The 21734-nt window shown below is 38.4% G+C and overlaps 1 protein-coding gene across 1 annotated transcript in view; it reads right to left on the reverse strand.

The window, feature by feature from the left end:
* Positions 1-21734, reverse strand: part of AEBP2 (AE binding protein 2) — a 60579-nt gene that overhangs the window by 13748 nt on the left and 25097 nt on the right. The window contains exons 3-5 of the mRNA XM_006090676.3: positions 15777-15884; positions 5191-5377; positions 2013-2137 (exon numbers count right to left, since the gene is read on the reverse strand). Of these exons, the coding sequence (XP_006090738.1) occupies positions 2013-2137; positions 5191-5377; positions 15777-15884 (420 nt within the window). The remainder of the gene's footprint in view (positions 1-2012; positions 2138-5190; positions 5378-15776; positions 15885-21734) is intronic.

Below are 21734 nucleotides of genomic sequence, written 5' to 3' on the forward strand. Positions count from 1 at the left end.
CCCTGTCGCGCTGATCCGGTGCCAGGAGGCCTCGCAGCTCCGCTGATCCTGGTGCCGGGAGGAATATTACCCTTTTACTATATAGGATAGAGGCCTGGGGGCTGGCTGGTTTGCCCTGAAGGGTGTCCTGGATCAGGGTGGGGGTCCTCACTGGGGTGCCTGGCCAGCCTGGATGAGGGGATGATGGCTGTTTGCAGCTGGTCACACACCCTTCAGGGTGGGGGTCCCCACTGGGGTGCCTGGCCAGTCTGGGTGAGGGGCTGAGGGCTGCTTTCAGGCTGGCGGTTGTTGATTGAAGCTCCCAACCGCTCCTTTTTTTTATTTTATTCTGGGCCAGCTTTAGCTCTGGCTCTAGCTCTGAGAGCAGGTATCTGGTTTGTTTCGGTTCTATAATCGAAATAATGTATAACTCCAGCTCTGAGATCCCGGCCTATATTTGTTAGAATGTTTCAAACTGCCAGCTGAGAGGCCGGCAAGGCAGGCGGGGAACGTTGGAGTCTGCAGTCACTGAAGCAAGCAAGCCTCATGTTCGCTTCCAGCTGCCTGGCTGCCGGCAGCCATCTTGGCTGACAGTTAATTTGCATAAGGATATGCTGATTAGCCAATGGGAAGGGTAGCAGTTGTACGCCAATTACCATGTTTCTCTTTTATTAGTGTAGATAACTACTAGAGGCCCGGTGCATGGGATTCGTGCACTGGTGGGGGGTGTGGCCTGCAGGGATAGGCCCGCTGTGGGAGCGCCGGTCATCTTGGTCAGCTGCGCGGCTGTGGACCCGCCCTCTGAGCGGCTGCTCCCACTGCGGGAGCGCACTGACCACTAGGGAGCAGCTCCTGTGTTGAACATCTGCCCGCCCCTGTAGTCAGTGTGCGTCATAGTGACTGGTCAACCAGTCATTCTGCCATTCGGTCACTGGGCTTTTACTACATAGGACATTTCTAATGTTCTTTAAAAGAGTGTAAGAATACTATACCTTTCCTTCAACCCAAACTCACTTCTCCCATGTGTTTCAATTTCAGAAAAGGTTCCCTTTCTTTGTCTAATCTTTTAATTTCCTGCCTTTAATTTTGGAAATAAAAATCAAAATTGGAAATTTATTATAGGAGATGGAAAAAATACAGATTCAAACCAGTGGAGTCACTGATATCATCAATACTGACATTTTGTATTTAAATTCTCATGCATTTTAATTAAACTATGAAAATACAACCTTAATTTAGTGTGTTTTATATTTCAATAGCCAAAATTAAACAACCTCTTTTTCCAGGGATTCAAATCACTAAGAGCCGGGTCGAAAATTTTTACTTCTACTAACTGTCACCAAACTATAGTAATTTAAAGATGACCGGACAATAAAATGGCAAGTAGCATGGGAAGAGAGAACACTCTATTAACTCCTAGTCAACCAAAACTATGTTGTGTGCTGCTTTTTCAAATTTGATAGCTTTCTTTTTCTATACTGAGCAACATAATAATTCAGCAACTATAATGAGTACCTAGTATGTGTCAGAGACAAACAACTGAAGAAAGTTGGGATACATCAGTGGAAAAAAACAGAATGAAAACCCCTTCCCTTCACAAAGCTTTGATTTGATAGCCATTATCCATTTTCTATTTAACACAAACTTTAGATGTATGTTTGGGTGTGAGAGAGGAACATGCAGTATACAGGGATGTGAGCTTAAAAGTTAAGTCTGATGTTCTAATTTTACAAATGAGGAAACCAGGTAAAAAAAGACACCAACTATGCCTAGTGGCCCAAATGCCAACCCAATATTCCCAAATAGCTCAAATTAAAGGCTAAAATACTCAACCTAATAATAAAATGTCAAATTGTGGACAATATTGCTATATAACCAATAATAGAAAAAAAATTTTTAATGTTTGTAAAGCAAAAAGTTTTGGTTTTTCTTGTTAAAATGTATTTTTGTAGATTGTGAGCAATTTAGAAAGTTAAAATACACATTTTCACAAACCTATGCAAATAATTTGAAAAACAAAAACAAATACTTACAGTACTATGAAAAACAACACTGTGTCCCTTCCCTAAACTTTCTATATGAGCTGAGAGGTTAAAGCATATGGCTCGATGTCTTATCGCATCCAGTGTTTGTGCATCGAAGAAATCATGTGGTCGTGCTAAAAATCAATACAAAAGAGATAAAGAATACATACATAAATACAACAGTCTGCTAAACAGCCATGTAGTCCATTTTCCACAAAAATATGTAATAATAAAGATAGAAACAATTAAGAAGTATCAATCTAGTGTTTAAATCCAAAATAAGGATGTACAAAAGCAAAATCCCAACTAATGAGTGAATATAAGTTAATTCGGCCTCTTGGTGTGTGAGGTTCTAACTTCAGAACTTATGATTCCATATTTCACCTACTATATTTTTCACATAATTTTGTATTTTATTCCAGTATCTCTCCGATCACCACTCTGCATTTTCAACAATCTGATGACCACCTCCATCTATGTAACACACTGAGATCTCATTCACCACAAATATATGGAATGCACTTCATGAACATTTTACATTAATATGTAATCAAAATTTTTCCAAATTTAACAGTGGTAATATTATTTGGGGGTTTTGGGTAAGTATTTCTTGATTATAAATAACTCTTCTAAAGCAAACTTTTAGTGTGTTCACAACAAACTTATACATTGAAGATTTAATTTGGTAAGAACATTTAAAAATTTTTATTTTCATCCCATCAATATTACAAATTATATTATTTTTATTCTTAATTAGAACAGTGCTCAAAATAAGGAAAATTGATTTGTTGTTTTACAACTATGGAGCTTATTAATACATGTAATCTTATCAGATCATCTGTAATTAAAAATTAAAATTTACCGACAACAGAAGAAATGGCTTGATTTCACAGTATAGCATATTCTGAATTACATGTAGCTGATTTACTATTCTGATTTACTACTATGTGTAGTGGATTTACCTCCACCATTCATGGAGCTGTCAGAACATCTACACTAATCCACCAGAGCTTTTGGGGAGAGCAGGGGGTATTTTACAAGCTGGCATTCGCAAAGCAACCTAGATACCTCTGTTGTCACTGGATTTTTCTCAGAAAGAAATAAGAAAAACACCAACTAGTAACAAACTAGCAGAACCCATAGACTAGAATGAGTATGAGAAATTAAAAGAAAAATATTTAACATTTTAAGGGAAAAGGGGTTTTTTTTTTTCCTTAATTTTAAAAAAAAAATCCCCTTCCCCCTTATTTCGGGGCCCCGGGGGGAAAAAGTTTTTTTCTTTTTTCTCCCCCAAAATATTTTTTTTCCGGGAGAGGAAAGCCCTTTGGAAAAAAAAAAAATGGGGGGGGGGGGAAAAAACGGGGGGGGGGGGGGGGGGGGGGATGGGACATCTGTAATAGTGTCAACAATAAAAATAAAGTTTAAAAAGAAAAATAACTTCTCTAAATCATTCAAATCTACCACTACCCATTCAAGATTCAAACATAGATGTCATCACTAGAATTAAATTTATAAGGAGCTCTCAAACTTAAGATTCTATTCTATTCAGACCTTAACCATGTTATGTACACTATTAAAGTATCAAAGTATACTAAACTTGACCTGGCCGGTGTTTCTCAGTGGTTAGTGTTGGTCGCAGGTCCAATTCCCAGTTAAGAGCACGTACCTGGGTTCCAGGTTTGATCCCCGACCCCAGTCAGGGCACATGTGGGAGGCAACCAATCCATGTGTCTCTCTCACATCGATGTTTCTCCCCCCTCCACACACCTCTCTCCACTCCACTTTTTCAATGAAAAAAATATCCTCAGGTGAGCATAAACAACAACAAAAAAGAATACTAAACTTGAACAATAGTCTCCAAAGTAGGTGAGTGTTATGATCCATTAGAGCAGTGGTTCTCAACCTTCCTAATGCCGCGACCCATTAATACAGTTCCTCATGTTGTGGTGACCCCCAACCATAAAATTATTTTCGTTGCTACTTCATAACTGTAATTTTGCTACTATTATGAATCGTAACGTAAATATCTGATATGCTCTATGTGTTTTCCGATGGTAGCGACCCACAGGTTGAGAACTGCTGCATTAGAGTAAGGAAGAAAATATCACTTTTCAACTCACTGCTTTTCAATAGTCCTTCTTAGTAACTGTTTTATGATGTGCATTAGCAGTATTACCCGTATATACTATATACATATGTTAGAATTATGTACACAAGCATTTTTTTTAAAACTGGTAAGCCTCATAATCAAAAGGTAACTGGATCCATAACCTAAATTCAATAGAACTTTGAAAAATAAATGTTTAATTTCAACAATAAGAAAATTAAGAGTTTAAAGAGGTATATTTTTCACTTGTAGTGTGTTCATTTGTCCACTGTAGCTTTGTAGTAACAAAAATATTTCAATGTTTTAGAGATAACTGTCTCCTTTATAGTCTGGATTAGTGTCTGAAGTTTCTCCTATACTCTACTCAAAAATCCCAAGAGAAAAAACAAGATGCAATCTTTTTTTCTTTCTAGTTCACCCTTGCAGTGGCCTCCCATTTCAAGGATAGCTTCCCTCATATTTCTTCATTCAAGATTTAGTTAGCTAGTGGACACTATGAACCAGGCAGGGCTCTGGGGTTTCAAAGTCAATTCCTGCTCCCAACATTTACAAGTCTTGTCATCTAATTGTGTTCTACCCTAAATATCCAAGATATATCTCATAATCTAGTAATTAAGTACATAACAATTGTTATGTGTGTGTTACAATAGACTGTGAAGTGCTGAAACACAAAAATAGTTTTGCTATTCACACACACATCACTTTGGAGCTGGTATAACCTATCTTAACTTTTACTTGTACTTTACCTTTAGCATGTTCAATTTTTTAGAAAAACTATTAGAAACATCAACACTGCCACCATGTTTTAAATTTTCTTAGAACAAAATCAAAGTAGCCCTCAAAATGTAATTCTATATAGTTTGTATTCTAAAGCCATATATATAGACTCACACTTTCTTAGCTACTACAGATTAAACTGTTATTGAATTCTCACATTGTCCCACAGTTATCCTATCTGTTTATTACTGTTAACAAAAGTAGATAAGCAGAGTTGAAGAACAGTAAAAACTGTTTTTCATGAAAGAATAAGATATGAACAAAAGCATTGTAATACACACAGATTTTCAGTGAAACACTTACGTAATGAGCGTCGTCTTTTGTTCTTTAATTTCCTTCTTTTGTTCATTCCAGCTTTAGAAGGAGATTCTTCTTTGGCCTTTGGCTGGCTAGAAACTTTTGAGGAGTTCTGCTGACTGAAGTGTGTGGGTACGTGGCGAGCTAGCCCTCCCTGAGAAGCAAAGCTGGCATTGCAGCCACCAACAACACACTAAATAAAAGTAAAAAAGCATATCAGGGATGCTGTGTTGGGAACAAGTAAATTTTCAGAAGTAAATCAGCAAGCTATAGAACTAATTCCAGAAAATAAGAACCCTCTCATTTTATTTTATAAGTTGCCCAAAGTCATATACATTAGGTAGTGGCAGAGCTGGAAAATAAAATTCAAGTTTCATGACTCCCCAGTGTACTGCTCTTCCCACTATACACAAGACAAAAACAGTGGAACCTTCTTTCCAGAAAAATCTGGTTTTGAATTAACCACTTTTGTAAGAGGAGCAACAAGTTATTTTACACCAAAGAACTAGATACCTACCAACTACTTGCGTTCTAGATTTTTAAAATTATTTTTCTTATAACATATGCTATTTCAAAACCAACCTGCTATTCTAACAGATAGGAAAGAAATGTAGTAATACAGATATTTTTAAAATATGCTTTTATTGATTTTTAGACAGAGAAGAAGGGAGAGGGAGAAATAGAAACATCGATGAGAGAAGACGAACATCATCAATCTGCTGCCTACTGGGGATCGAGCCAGCAACCCTGGCATGTGCCCTGACTAGGGATCAAACTGGCGACCTCTTGGTTCCTGGGTCACCGCTCATCAGCTGAGCCATACCAGCCAGGCAGTAACACTGATTTTTTTTTTTTAAATATATTTTTATTGATTTCAGAGAGGAAAGGAGGAGGAGAGAGAGATAGAAACATCAATGATGAGAGAAAATCATTGATCGGCTGCCTCCTGAATGCCCCTATTGGGGCTCAAGCCCACAATCCTGGAACATGCCCTTGACCGGAATCGAACCCGGGACCCTTCAGTCCACAGGCCAACGCTCTATCCACTGTGCCAAACCAGCTAGGGCAGTAACACTGATTGTTAAACTATTAAATCTAGCCTCTCACAGAAGACTTATGCTCAGAGTTGGGCTTATGCAGCTTCTCTATAAGTTCCATTAATTACTGCCTCTTTAGCTTCCTATACTTACAAGATTGAGAAAACAAAAGATTAGCTATTGAAGTCAACCTGGTGGATCTGCTATTCCAACAATGAATGCAGAACGCTTGGATATCACTAAAATTCGCATATATGTTAAAAATTACAATATACAAATTAGTTATAGTAAAAGTGGATGATTTCTAGTTAGCTCTTAGGAAATAATATATGCAGGTCTTCTAACAAATGAATGTTATATAAAACAAATAACATTTTCCAAAATAAGCCCCAAACAGCAAAACCCACAGCTAGACTGCTGGTATCTTTTCTATTAGTAATTTATTGACTTAGTTTCTGACTTGACAACCAAAGTCCAGCCATACAAATCTGTTACATTTAACCAATTACATGCATGAGATTATTCCTAGGTGGTTCAATTTATATTACATTTTAGGTAGGTAACGTCACAAAAAATCTACATGTTTCAGGGTCTTTCTATCAACAGGCACCTCTACCATTTTAAACTTCTAAAAGCACAACACAACCCTCTATTAGTAGAGATCCTAATTTTATTCACGAAGTCTCTCTAAAACTGCCTAAGTGAAAAGGAGCTCATCCTCCTTTGAGGAGATCCTTACACTTTCACTGCATATCTAGATACTTCTCCCAACTCAACCCTTCCATTCATTTTACATCATAGGTATATTTCTATGTATCAGCAGAAATGAACTGCTTAGAGAACCTGATAAAACCAATGCTGGCTGAAACACTTTACAGCAAGCTCCTTATATAATGCCATTAACAATTATTCTTTTTACTTTGAAATACAAAGAGACATATGGGCTCTAATTGTACTCAGCATTACTAATAAAAATCTTTGCCCATTCTAGGGTGCACACTAAGTTAAGAGGCAGAGGAATGATTCAAGGTTTCAGTTCAAATCATTATCTATTTTATGTCCAGTTCTATGCAAGATTCTGTCAGTATAAGGATGACAGATATAGTTCTCACCCTGAAAGTGCTTACTTACATGTGGTCACCAAGACATACATATAAAGTAACTTCAAAGGACTACCATCAGGGGTAAGGCACAGAGTGCTACAGGAACCCTGAAAAAAGCAGTCAGCCATATCCTGTACTTTAAAATAATATTGCATTTACTTCTTACAAGGACCCAATGAATATTGTGTGGTCCTCCAATAGCCTGCACCAAGAATGTTCAGCTATAGACCCCGACCATGAGAAGTTTAGTATCTAATGGTTACTGAATTCTTAGAATGTAAAAATTTACTACACATGCTTTGAGTACCAAGAAAGAATAATGCTTTTTAAAGTTTCCATCTTCTACAGTATACCATATTGCCATAGAATGACCCTGTCGACTACAGGAGCCAAGAGCCAAGTAAGGCTACTATAACTAAGAAACCAAATTTTTAATTGTATTTAAATTAATTTTTATTATTGATTGAGGTGAAATTCACATATCATACTATGTTAAAGAATACAATTTAGGGTTGTCTATTCACAATGTTGTATAACCATCAGCTCTATATCCTTGCCAAATATTTTTCTTTTCTTTTATTAAAACCATCTAGTAAGAAGTAGTACCTTTATGGTTTTTTTATTATTATTGATTTCAGAGAGGAAGGGAAAGGGAGAGAGAGAGAGAAACATTAATGATGGGAGAGAATCATTGATTGGCTGCCTCCTGCACACCCCACACTGGGGATGGAGCCCGCAACCCAGACATGTGACCTTGACCAGAATCAAACCTGGGACCCTTCAGTCTGCAGGCTGACACTCTGCCCACTGAGCTAAACCAGCTAGGACTCTTTATGGTTTTCAGTTGTACTTTCTTAATAACCATTTTGATTTTTAATTTAAAACACAATACTTAACTACTGAAAAACTTTTAAGTATGTTTGAACAACTTGGGTATGTGATTCTACCTCTGAAACTGCGAATTTTATAATATCTAAACATAGACCAACTGTTTAGCATCTGAATTGAGAGTACTTTTTAAGTGGAATTACACTTACTAGTATAGGTTAGTTTTGCACTATCCAATACATTTTAGCTATTAGATAAATATAACTAACTGAGCATTTGAAATATGGCTATAAAATACACACCAAATTTGGAAGATTTGGTATCATAAAGAGTAAAACATTTCATTAATTTTGCACACTTATATGATATTGAAATAATGTAATGGGTTATTTCAAAGATATTTAAGTTATTTTAACCGGTTTCAATTATTTTAATGTAGCATTGGAAATTTTTAAATGACCTATCTGGTTTAAACATATTTCTATTACACAGTACTGCCACAAAATAAGCCATACAATACTTACTTTTCTTACTTTCCAAGAAGATACCATCCCTATATTCCCTAACATATATTATAAAAACATACATTAAAATAAGCATCTTTTGTAGCCAATGTGTTAGATACTTCAAAGAATCCTATGTAATAAAAGCCTAATATGCTGTGTCTGGTCATCCAGTGACCAGTCAACTATTCAACCAATCAAAACGTAACATGCTAATGTTATGCTAAGGCCACTCAACTGCTCACTATGACGTGCACTGACCACCACAGGGCAGACAGTCGACTGGTCAACCAGTCACTATGACGTGCACTGACCATCAGGGGGCAGACCCTCCGACCGGTAGGTTAGCTTGCTGTTGGAGTCCGGCCGATCGGGACTGAGCAAGATGAGCCGGACACACCCTTGAGCCCTCCCGCAGTCTCTCCCTGGCCCGATCTTGCATTAGTGGAGTCCCTTGGCCTGGCCTGTGCCCTCTCGCAATTGGGACCCCTCAGGGAATGTCAGAGCTGGTTTCAGCCTGATCCCAAGGCCACTCCCCTTGGGAGGGCGCCAGACGCAGGGCTCACGGCTGGTGAGCACTGCTGCGGAAGTGCAAGCCTCTCCTGATCAGGACTGATTGGGCACGAGCCCGCAGCAGTTGCAGTGGGGCCGGGATGAGTGGGAATGGCAGGTAGGAACTGCAGGCGGGGTTGGACTGCGGGTTTCGGCCCAATCCCCGCAGGTCACCCAGAGGGCCCCACCGTGCAGGAATTCATGCATCAGGCCTCAAGTATAACATAAGTAAGAGTCTTTGCCCTTGGGTTCCCAGTTTAATATTGGTTAGTCAAACAAATTTGCTGGAAAAGCTCTGCATTTTAAAATTTTAGAACAGCTACTTGACTATAATTAAAAGGCAGAGATGACAGTAACAGTTTAGATCCAACCCCTCAGGTTTAAAATCTGAGGGATTTTGTGGTATGATTCCACTGGTATTAGCCTTAATTATAAGGTTCCCAGTAGATTTAGTGGATTCATTTTCTCCTGGGATCCTTCAAGACTGCAAAGAATAGGCCCTGGTACATCTAAAACTGAGAGTATATATATCACAAGTTTATTTTAATCAACAATTAAATCAATGATTAAATGGTCTAAAAATAAAGTCAATAATGAGAATGCTAAGAGAAAACTGTTTTCTTTGATTTTGATCATTCATCAATTAAGGACCATAAACATATCTATAAAAATTTAGAATGAAAAACAGAACTTTTATTAAAAACTAGTGGCCTGGTGCACGAAATTTGTGCACACGCGCGGGGGGTTGGGGGTTGTTGGAATCCCTCAGCCCGGCCTGCACCCTCTCACAATCCAGGACTGCTAGCTCCTAACCGCTCACCTGCCTGCCGGCCTGATTGCCCCTAACCACTCTGTCTGCTGGCCTGCTCGCCCCCAACTGACCCCCACTGATGGCCCGCTCATCCCCAACTGGTCCCCACTGACGGCCCGCTCGTCCCCAACGCCCCCCCACCCCCACCGACCTGATCACCCACAACTGCCCTCCCCTCTTGGCCCCTAACCGCCTCTACCTCGGCCCCGCCACCATGGCTTTGTCCAGAAGAACATCTGGAAGGTCTCCTGGAAGGACTCCCAGTCTAATTAGCATATTGCCCTTTTATTAGTATAGAGGCCTGGTGCAGAGGTGGGGGCCAGCTGGTTTTCCCTGATGGGTGTCCCAGATCAGGGTGGGGGTTCCCTTAGGGGTGGGGCAGCCTGGGTGAGGGTCCTGTGGTGGTTTGAAGGCCGGCCACGCCCCCATTGGGGTGGGAGTCCTCACTGGGCATGGTGTCAGCCTGGGCAAGGGGCTGGGGCAGTTTGCAGGCCAGCCATGCACCCATGGGGTGAGGGTCTTCACTTGGGTCGTGGCCAGCCTGGGTGAGGGGCTGATGGCTGTTTGCAGGCTGGCCACGTCCCCCAGCAGGGACCCTCACCCCATGGGGCGTGGCCAGCCTGGGTAGGGGGCTGAGGGCCGTTTTCAGGCCCCAGCAGCTGGCCTGGGCGACCCAAGCCTCCCGCGTGCTCAGGCCAGCTCCGTGGCCACCGCCCACAGGCCCCTCCTTCAGCAGCCAGCCAGGGCGGGCGGGAAGCTTGGCTTCCTCCTTCGCCAGGGGCAACCCAAGCCTCCCACCCGCTCCCACTGGCTCCGTGGCCGCTGCCATCTTTGTCCCGTTAATTTGCATATTCCCTCCTGATTGGCTGTGTGGCGCCATGGGTGTATTGTCAATTTACATATTTGTCTATTATTAGTGTAGACTAGTAGCCTGGTGCACAAAATTCATGCACATTAAAAGGGAATTAATTAGAGAAAATATTTTAATATTGCTATTTGCCCTTTCTCTATAATAGAAGTGTCAGAGATGAAAGAAAATTAGCAAAATATATATGAAAATCTTCCTCCTGTCAGAGTCTGGGGCACAACTCGGGACACAGAGTCAAGTCCCGGCTCACCCGCATGTACCTCGAAATCACGTGAGATCCAGACCCAGCCAGCCCCACCCCCATCAAGCCCTGCTGGGTGGGGAGCACACCCTCAAGTCCCCCGGCCCAGTGCCAGGGCAGGGGGAGCAGCCTCAGTTCCCCCGGCCCGGCACTGGGGCTGGGGGCACGGCCTCAGGTCCCCCTTCTAGCTCCGCCTGGTGGGGGGTGCAGCCTGAGGACCCCATCAAGCCCCGCCGGGCGGGGGGCACAGCCTTAGGTCCCCCGCCCTGGCCTGGCGCCACGCCCTTATCTATTAAGGGCAGCCTCAGGTCCCTGCTGATCGCTCATTACAGCTCCTTACAGGAACCCTGCCTCCACTGTGGGCGCAGCCATCTTGTGGCGGCGTGATGGAGTGAGAGTCAATTTGCATATTACCTCTTTATTATATTAGAGGATAAATATAATAGAATCACAATCACACACATTTCACTTAAATACAAATCCTTAAGTGTCATCTAATCAATATTCCACTCAGTGTGTGTCACAGAGAACAGGTGAGAGACAGTTTGCTGTTGCCTCAAATGGCCTGTAGCACCTTCATTCCTGGTAACATGAGCATTTCATGGTACTGAGTGGTATTTTAGTGTTCAAATATTCATGTTTTCACCCACACATACAACAGTGACCCCTGAACTTAAGCCACCCCACATGGTGTTCTGATGAAAAAGCACCATTTCAACAATTAGGAAAAAAAAACCCTGGTTTTTAGAGATTGAATGTTTTATATGTTCTAGCTCCCAAATCCACTGAAACACTCTACGTCCACTGTGGTGAATGAAGTAGCTGTTCTAAAATCTGAAATGTGGAATGAGGGTTTTTTCTCCCCTAAATAGATTTATTCAAATGACTAAGACTGTCTTTGCCAGTACTAAGACTATGAAGTACTATGAAACTCCATAAGGGGCTACAGAAACATAAAGCAGAAAATACCAGTTTCACAAAAGATATAACAGTATTTATTAACAGGTGATATTAAGGAAAACAAAAATTCCAGGTAAAATGCCAGTTTCTTAGTTTTTATGATAAATGTACCAAAGTAACATCAGATGATAACATCAGAGGAAACAAACTGGGTGAAAGTACAGGGGGACTCTGTACTATCTCTACAACTTGTCCATAAATCTAAACATTTTCCCAAATGCTTTTTAAAATTCCAGGTAGAGCCCAGTTAGAGTGCCATCCTAAAATGCTAAGATTGAGAGTTCCATCCTCAGTTATGGCAAACACAAGAAACACCAATGAGTGCATACACAAGTGGAATAACAAATCTATGTTTCTCTCTCAAATCAATCAATCAATAAATCCCAGGTAGGAAGTACAGCCTACACAAAAAACCATAATGAAGGTACGGTGTGATCCATTTGAGAACTACAAATAGCCATACTATGGCCAGAACACAATTTCCTATGAAGATATAGTAAGGAAACAAATGAGATTAGAGATGAAGGTAAGAATCAGGAATGAAGACCTTACTTGCATAATGCTAAGAAATGTGAATTTTGCCCTGGCCAGTTTTGCTCAGTGGTAAGAGTATTGGCCCTTAGACCTAAGAGTCACGGGTTCATTTTCTGGTCAAAAGCACATACCTCAGTTGTACCTCAGTTGCAGGCTCGATCCCCAGCTCTGGTCAGGGCATGTGCACAAGGCAACCTATTCACGTGTCTCTCTCACATAGATGTTTCTGTTTCTGTTTCTCTTTCTCTCTCTTTCTCTCTCTCTCTCTCTCTCTCTCTCTCTCTCTCTCTGCCCCCCTTCCTCCTACTCTCTCTAAAGGGTGGGTGGGTAAAAAGAGATTAACCAAAGAACTTGTATACATATATGCATAACCCATGGACACAGACAATAGGGTGGTGGAGTCCTGGGAATAGAGGGTGTAGCAGACTATAAGGGGTAAATAGGAGATAAAAGGGGACCTATGTAATACTTTCAACAATAAAGATGTTTTTAAATAAAAAATAAAATACATCCAATTGAAAAAATAGTAATAAAAGTCCATGGAAAAAATATCCTCAGGTGAGGATTTTTAAAAAAAAAAAAATGTGAATTTTAATTTGGAAAGAGTGAGAAGTTACCAAGAATTTCAAATAGTAGTGACTAACAATCACAGAAGATGAACTGGGGATAAAAGAGGAGGGTAAGAAGTAGCAGTCAAATTCATAATGTACTGCAGGTCAAACTGACAGGATCTGCTACTGCAGATAGGGGGAGTATACAGAAGTTTAGAAATAAGTCAAGAATAATGCAGGGCTCTTGAAACCAGAGTAACTGGATGGATGATCTTACTATTTACTGAATCTCAAGTAGAACCATTTTTGAAATGGAAAACCTCAAGATTTTGTACATGTTACTTAAGTTCAAAATGATCTATTAGACTTGCAAGGTGAATATTCTATTCTGGAATCCAAGAAGGAAAGTTAGGGCTAGAGATACATATCTAAGAGTAACCAGAATATAAATAGTATTTATATTCTCACCAAGGGTGAGAGCTCTTAAAAGAGTACTCTCCAACATTTAGAAGTCAGGTAGAGCAGAGGCCAGCAAAGCAGACTAAAGGGAGCAGCCACTGAGCTTGGAAGCATGAGTGAGGGGGGATGAAAAACAGGCAAGTGTGGTATCAAAGAGGCCTAGAGAAGAGTAAGTTAATAAAAATCCTACATGCAACATGCACATGGTAAACACAGCATAGACCTTTCTTCCTCTCAAAGAGCACTGAATTTCCTGATAAACCACATTTATCAGAGAAATGTTTCGTGGTAGCTACTATATCATAGGTGATATTTCTCTAATAAGGGAACTATCTCGTAGAACAGAGTTTCTTATGTGTGGGTGCACATCGGAACTACTGGAAAGATCTTTTTTAATAAAGCAATGCCTGGCAACATACCCCAGAGAATCACATTTAATTGATCATGGGTGCAACTCAGGCACCAGGATCTGGATACCTCGTGGCACAGTTCATATAATAAAAGAACCTCTCGATTCTTATGGCTTTCCAAATAATGAGATTCCTACCATTCTCCAACAGTGACCATTCTTTTTTGGGGGGCAGGAGAGATCATTTTTTATTTTTTAGAAGCATGATGATCATTGCAGCTATATTATCCTTATTTATACTCATCTAGAGGCCCGATGCAAGAAATTCGTGCAAGGGGCTCGACCCTCGCAGCCCTGGCTTTGTCCAGAAGGTCATTCAGCCGGTCTAATTAGCATATTACTCTTTTATTATTATAGATACCATCTTTGTATGAGTGGGAGCCTCTTAAAATTTGGCTGCCAAGGCTACACAACATGAGAGCTTCAAATGCAGATACACAAAGACATACAAAACGGCAAAGAATTAATGAAAGATAGCAAATTAGGGTATTTAAAGCTTTATATTATTACAGAGAAAGTATTGAAAAGCAAAAGATTCTCACTGCAATGAATGTGTTGTGTGTAAGGTGATGGATGCATTAAGTAAATGAAGGGAATCCTTTCACAATTATATATGCATATCAAGTCACAATGTACTTTTAGCTATCTTATTTTTATTTGTCAATTCTACTTCACTAAGATTGAAAAGTAAAAGATTTTAATATGAGCAGTATCACTACCATTATAGAGCAAATAATAAAGGTACTGAAGAAATTATTTCATCACTCATCACAGTGAATGATGTAATATTAGTATCACTCACTGTGTGCTACAACAAATTACCAGAATGTGCTTGAATGCACCAAATATAAGCCACCTTAGAGTGAGTTTATAATAGTTTAAGTCTGGTTTGATAAAATTTCTTTTACTCTTCATCAACCTTTTAGGTTAGGTTCTTAGTTCCAAAATACCTAAAAAAATTGGCCAATTCAGACTTGAAAGAAAGGCTGTTTTTTAAACATTACTCTACCACAATGAGAAGTTACTCAACTGTCAATATTATGAAAGGAATCCATCATGTTGAGCTATAGAAGACTAGTTGCTGAGGAAAAGTTACAGTAAATAAATTAACCCAAGACAACTAAATAACTATAAATACTGTGTTCAAAGTAAACAGAAATATCAGAGTAGGGGGAAAAATGAGCTTACCTGAAACAGTTTCAAACATATACATACAAATTTATCCAGACAAACCACAGCCACATTGACAAGAAAAAGGAAATCAAAACAATCACTAAATATGCTGTATACAACTAATTTTTTTTCAGTTAAGTAAATATTTGCAAGCAATATTGGGTTTAAACAACTTAGCCATGATGAAGCGTAATATTAGCTGACTAACAAGAATCAAAATCACAATTACAAAAGAAAAGATCAAGAGAATAGTTTAAAGAATCCCAAAATCTGAGTATGGGAGGCAACCAATCGATGTGTCTCTTACAATGATGTTTCTCTCCCTCCCCAAACTCTTCCCTCCTTCCCTTCCACTCCCTCTAAAAACCAGTGGAAAAATATCCTCAGGTGAGGATTAAAAAAAACACACACATGCATTCAAGTCATTGATCTGTCCACTATTACATGTACTAACATGTTAAAACAAATGGTTCTTTTAAATTTAAGGGCAAAAGTATGCTCATTAAGAATCTTGTCAATTTACATTGAAATTTAAAAAATAAAACTCACATACATTTACTTACCTTGAAAGGTTTGTCTCCACTGTGTGTCAGCATATGCCTCTGTAACCAACTCTGACTGGTTGACGGAGTGTTATATACTTTACAACCTTTCCATAAGCAAACAAATACCTGTTAAAAAAAGAGCAATAATAACTTTCAGTACTTATTTCAACAGTTTTATTCCTTCTAAGCTCAAATGAGCATGTTGTAAGCCTTCAATTGACAAAAAGAGCCAATCAAATGCTTAATGTTAAACTGAACTTCCAGTATGATAAGCTTGTAACCCTTCCTTCCCCCTTAAGGCTGTTGTCCATTCCCTCAATAAGGAACTAATACACCAATGCCAAAGTACCATTCAAAAGGAAATATACAAATTAACAAAACATCCCTAGGACCTAGGTGTATGAACCATTTTGTATTTACTATATGAGGAAACAGGCACGTATTAACTGTAATTATCAAGAAAACATAACCCTGGCCCATGTTTCTCAGTGGTTAGAGCGTCAGCCCACACACCAAAGGGTAGAGGGTTTGATTCCTGGTCAAGGGCAAGTACCTGGGTGCGGTAGGCAACCAATCAATGTCTCTCTCCCTCACATCGATGTTTTTCTCTCTCTGTGTCTCTCCCCCCTTTCCTTCGCTCCCACTCTAAAAATTAATGGAAAAGAAATCCTGGGGTAAGCATTAACCTAAATAAGAAAACAGATATAAACAATGAAAAAAAAACAAGAGTCAAATGTTCATTAGTGGATACTGATAGTTGCATCTTCAAAGAATGAGTAATACAACTATCAAATTACAACTAAATTTCTATTATCACATGCACACTACCTATTCTTACATTGTTATAGTCATTTAAAATATTTTTAGCCCTAGCGGATTTGGCTCAGTGGATAGAGCATCAGCCTGAGAACTGAACGGTCCCGGGTTCAATTCCAGTCAAGGGCACATGCCCCGGTTGTGGGCTCAATCCCCAGTAGGGGACTTGCAGGAGGCAGCTGATCCATGATTCTGATTCTCTCTCATCATGGATGTTTCTATCTCTCTCTCCCTCTTCCTTTCTCTCTGAAATCAATAAATATGTTTAAAAATAAAATAAAATTTTTAAAAAATATATTTTTAATTATCTTAAATTGGAAGCAAAATCTAATGCAAAATGTCAAATTAACATAGTTCCAAAAGCAATGGGCATGAGCTACTCTATCATCATAGTAATTTACATTTTTGACTGGGTTTAGAAAATCAGTTTTCTAATTGATTATACTGTCATCAAACTGGATATTAAAACAGATCGCTAAAATCAGCAAAAAAATTATGAATCCCTCCCAGGCAGTGTGCCTCAGTGTAGTGCCTGAGCGTAGACCCTGAACCCAGATGTCATGGTTGATTCCCTGTCAGGGCACAGGCCTAGGTTGCAGGCTCGATCCCCAGCAGGGGGTGTGCAGGTGGCAGCCAATTGATGGTTCTCTCTCATTGATGTTTCTATCTCTCTCTCCCTCTCCCTTCCTCTCTCTGAAATCAATTTTTTTTTAATTTTAAAAAAAGAAATACAAATCTACTGTAATCATCACCTTCAAAGTACCATTTCTTAAGCTCTGCTCTTTTCTGAGGTAAGAACAATTATAAATAGAGCCACACTTTGAAGACTATAATGTACTACACATAAACAGAAAAAAACACACAGAACGAAGGAAGCAATCATTAAAATAACAGATCAATTTTTACTCAAAACCAAAACCATTTTACATCAGATAGGTCTAACTAGGCAACATTGTTTGATGTGACTATTCAGAAAGTTATATCCTGATTCCACAAAAGATTTGTGAGTCTTTTTAAGAAGATATGTCATTAACATTTCTTCCTTCATACTTAAAATTTCTGGCCTAGTACACATTTATAAAATGATTGCTATAGTTCCCAAAATTAAAAGCTACCTTTTAAATGCATTCAGGAAAAAAGGGAAAAAATGTGAAGCTACACCTATGATGTTATGGAAACTAATTCAGTAATATTTGATAATCACATAAGATAATCAATGCTATCTATCAATTTCCTGACTGAAGACTTACTAGACTCTTAAAGTCTTAAATTTTGAATCCAGGTTATAAACAGGAATCAAAGCTTGGTTTAAAATTTTCATAAATCATACCCAAAAATCAGAAATGCCTTAAAACAAGTATTTGGGTACAAAATTAATATAATTTATGTAATAACTTTTGTAACAGTGAAGAATTCTGCTGATATAACTCTTAAGTGACCCCTGTGCTGAATTACTCTCAAAAGAATTTTTTTCCAGAAAAATATTCAAACACTAACCTAGTATTAACCAACCACTACATTTGAGAGAAACCACAAATCTCTAACTTCTAATTTTTTTCCCCTATGAATAAACATAAGTATGGAGGCAATGTAATTCCATCATATAATAGCCTTAATTGTGAGTAGGCATGGTCTAGACTAGAGATGGAATAATTTCTAGTAACACTATTAGGGCAACACCTTCAAATTCAAAGAAAAACCATAACCTTTAACCTAGTAAATATTTTAGGAAATGAAATTAAGTGTAAAGAGACCAAAGCTAACTATGTTTACCCATATTTGGATGAAATACTTGTGAAATATTTGAAAAATAATTAGGGGGCAAGAAGAAGGAAGCAATAAACTTGCACAAGGATAGTCTTGACATACACAATGGCACTAAAAATCCACATCAAGGATCCACAAAATTTTTAAAAGCTAAATTTCCTTTCCTAATTTATATTAGAAAATCCCTTGGATAAAAACAGGTAGTCCAAAATCTGACATAAGAATCTTTATTCAAACCTCAGTTCTTTTCTGATGCCAGTTTGTTAAAAATATTTTATACCCTGTTTTTAGAAACGTTCTCATTGCAAAAATTCTAAAAACCAAACACCATAGGAATTAAACCCAAATATGAAAGTTCAAAAATAAAACCTCTTAAGGTTCCTCTATCCTATCTTAAAATGAATTAAGATTTAGCCACATTAATTAGAACATTCGATGTATATCAGGTTGTATTATATGTAACAGAAATAGAAAGAACAAAAGCAAATGACTAAATTCTAGTAAGCTTTCACACTTCACAGCTATGTAATTTTGGAAGAAATCACCTATCTAAGTCTCTTATTTCCCTTTTCATCAAAAACATTATGAACACACATTTGATAACTCCAAAACACGGTAAAAATGTAAGATGATGTATATTCTCTAAGAAAGACGTTAACAGAAAAAATGTTTGTATTAGACATTGGAGATACCGTCTCAAAATAACCGCCACCAGATTTTTCTGCAACTGTGGATGAAAAAGAAAGCCACACGCGCACGGCCAGTGCTTCTCAAAGGTCAGTGTCGACCTCTGAACCAGGAAGTCACGGTTCGATTTCTGGTCAGGGCAATTGCCTGGGTTGCAGGCTCAATTCCCAGTGTGAGGGGTGTGTAGGAGGCAGCTGATCAATGATTCTCTTTCATCATTGATGTTTCTATCTATCTCTCATCTCCCTTCCTCTCTGAAATCAATAAAAATATTTTTTAGCCCTAGCTGGTTTGGCTCAGTGGATAGAGCGTCAGTATCCGGCCTGAAGGGTCCCGGGTTCGATTCCAGCCAAGGGCACATGCCTGGATTGCAGGCTCCATCCCTAGTTGGGGAGGGGGAAGAGTGTGCAGAAGGCAGCCGATCAGTGATGCTCTCATCATTGATGTTTCTATCTCCCTCTCCCTTCCTCTCTAAAATCAATAACAATGTATTTTAAATATATATATATTTTTTAAATAAAATAGTAAAAAATAAAATCAGGAAGGGGTTAAATGGATGATTTTAGAGTTAAGGTCTAATATTTCTCAGGGAAAAATTCTTTCTTTTACAAAATGTGAACATACAAAAGAGAAGCATATTTTTTTATATCTATTTTGTCTCAAACCAGTTTGCTCTTTCAAGATCTGTCTAAAATGATAGCTATAATTTTGTATCATTAATTTTAGCCACAGTAAATGTATTAACATTTTCAATTTTCTGTTAAAGATATGTAATAAAACAGAGGACAAAAATGTTTAAAAACCTAAAATATTTTTCATGTATTGCAAAAGATATGACAAATCTCATGTTGTCTTCAGGAGATATCAGATTGGCGATCAAAACACAAAGTGAGCCCTGGCTGGGTAGCTCAGCTGGTTGGAGTGTCATCCCATATACCAAAAGGTTTCGGGTTCAATTCCTGGTCAGGGCACATACATGGATTGCAGGTTCGATCCCCAATTGGGGGGCAGCTGATCGATGTTTCCCTTTCACATGGATGTTTCTCTCTCTCCCTTCCTTTCCCTCTCCCCCCCCAAAAATCAATAAAAACATATTCTCAGGTGAGGATAAAAACAAAACAAACAAACAAAAAAACGCAAAGTGACCACCTAAAATTGATTTCACTTCCTAGCAGAAATCTGATGTAACCCTGATAGTCTACAAATTTTATATAACATAAAGGTAACTGGCCTCATTCAAGTCTTTGAATAATATCCTACTGACCCCCCACTCCTAATCACCCTCTGGTCCTCTCCCCTCAAACACACCAAAGAACATTTACAAATGCAAACTTAATAGAAGGATGTAAAATAACTCCTGCATCAAGAAACATGAACATATTTCTTTCTAGCAACTGTATTTAAAGTAAGAAATAGTTAAAAGAGAAAGAACAGAAGACTAATGGATCTTTTTGGACCACTGAAATCCTACAAGATGAAGTTGCATACCTATCAAAACACTGGGGTTTGAAATTTGATTAGTAAAACAGCTCAGTCTAGTTTTGGAAATCCAGGCATACATGAAATTATGGACACAAGAACATAATTCTATTACATTTAACAAAAAAATTAATATTTTGTGCCTGTTTTTATATTTTAAATAGCAGAAAACCATTTCATGACTCTTTTTAAAAACGGTATATTTGTAATTTGCTATTTCAATGGTTAGTGTAACTTTTAATATAGAGTTAAGTATCCAACCACTTTGACACATGAAAAGGTCAGGAAAACTTAACTTCATCTGGCTTCAGACTATAAATATAAAGTCCTAAAATATTAAAAACCTAAAATATTTTTCATGTATTGCAAAAGATATGACAAATCTCATGTTGTCTTCAGGAGATATCAGATTGGCGATCAAAACACAAAGTGAGCCCTGGCTGGGTAGCTCAGCTGGTTGGAGTGTCATCCCATATACCAAAAGGTTTCGGGTTCAATTCCTGGTCAGGGCACATACACAGCAGTGACACAGCAACATTGTTTAAAGGGGGAAAAGGAAGTTTTTAAGCTGTTACATGATGGTTTTGTTTTTTTCCAGAGTGAAGATCAAAGTGGGATGAGGAAAAAAAAAAATAAGATTTAATATAATATTTAAATCTTACTAACCTACTGCTCCATGCTCCAGTAAATTATCTTTCAATAATTAAAAGCACAAAGTCCTCTAGAGTTACCAATTTTTTCCTCATTTGCTTCTATTCCATTATGATAGTATAATACATATGGTAGAAAAAAAGAAATTAAAAGATTAAAAAAAAACAATTATGTCATCAAAATCTGCTATTTTCCACTTACTATATGCAGAAAGTAGAACAGTAATTACCAGGGGCTAGGGGAAGGGAAGTCAAGGAAGTTATTATTTAATTGGTACAAACTTCAGTTTTGGATAATGAAAGGTTCTGGAGATGGACAGTGATTATGGTTGTTCAACAATGTAAATGTACTAATGCCACTGAAGTGTACACTTAAAATTATTTTTTTTCAAGTTCCAAATTTCAAAGAGTTCATTTAAACACACACACACACACACACACACACACACACTCCAAACAACAGCTACTCTATTTTTTAAAAATATATTTTTATTGATTTCAGAGAGGAAGGGAGAGGGAGAGATAGAAACATCAATGATGAGAGAAACATTGATCAGCTGCCTTCTGCATGCCCCTT

Source organism: Myotis lucifugus, unplaced genomic scaffold (genome assembly GCF_000147115.1).
Source record: "Myotis lucifugus unplaced genomic scaffold, Myoluc2.0 scaffold_78, whole genome shotgun sequence".
Lineage (NCBI taxonomy): Eukaryota > Metazoa > Chordata > Mammalia > Chiroptera > Vespertilionidae > Myotis > Myotis lucifugus.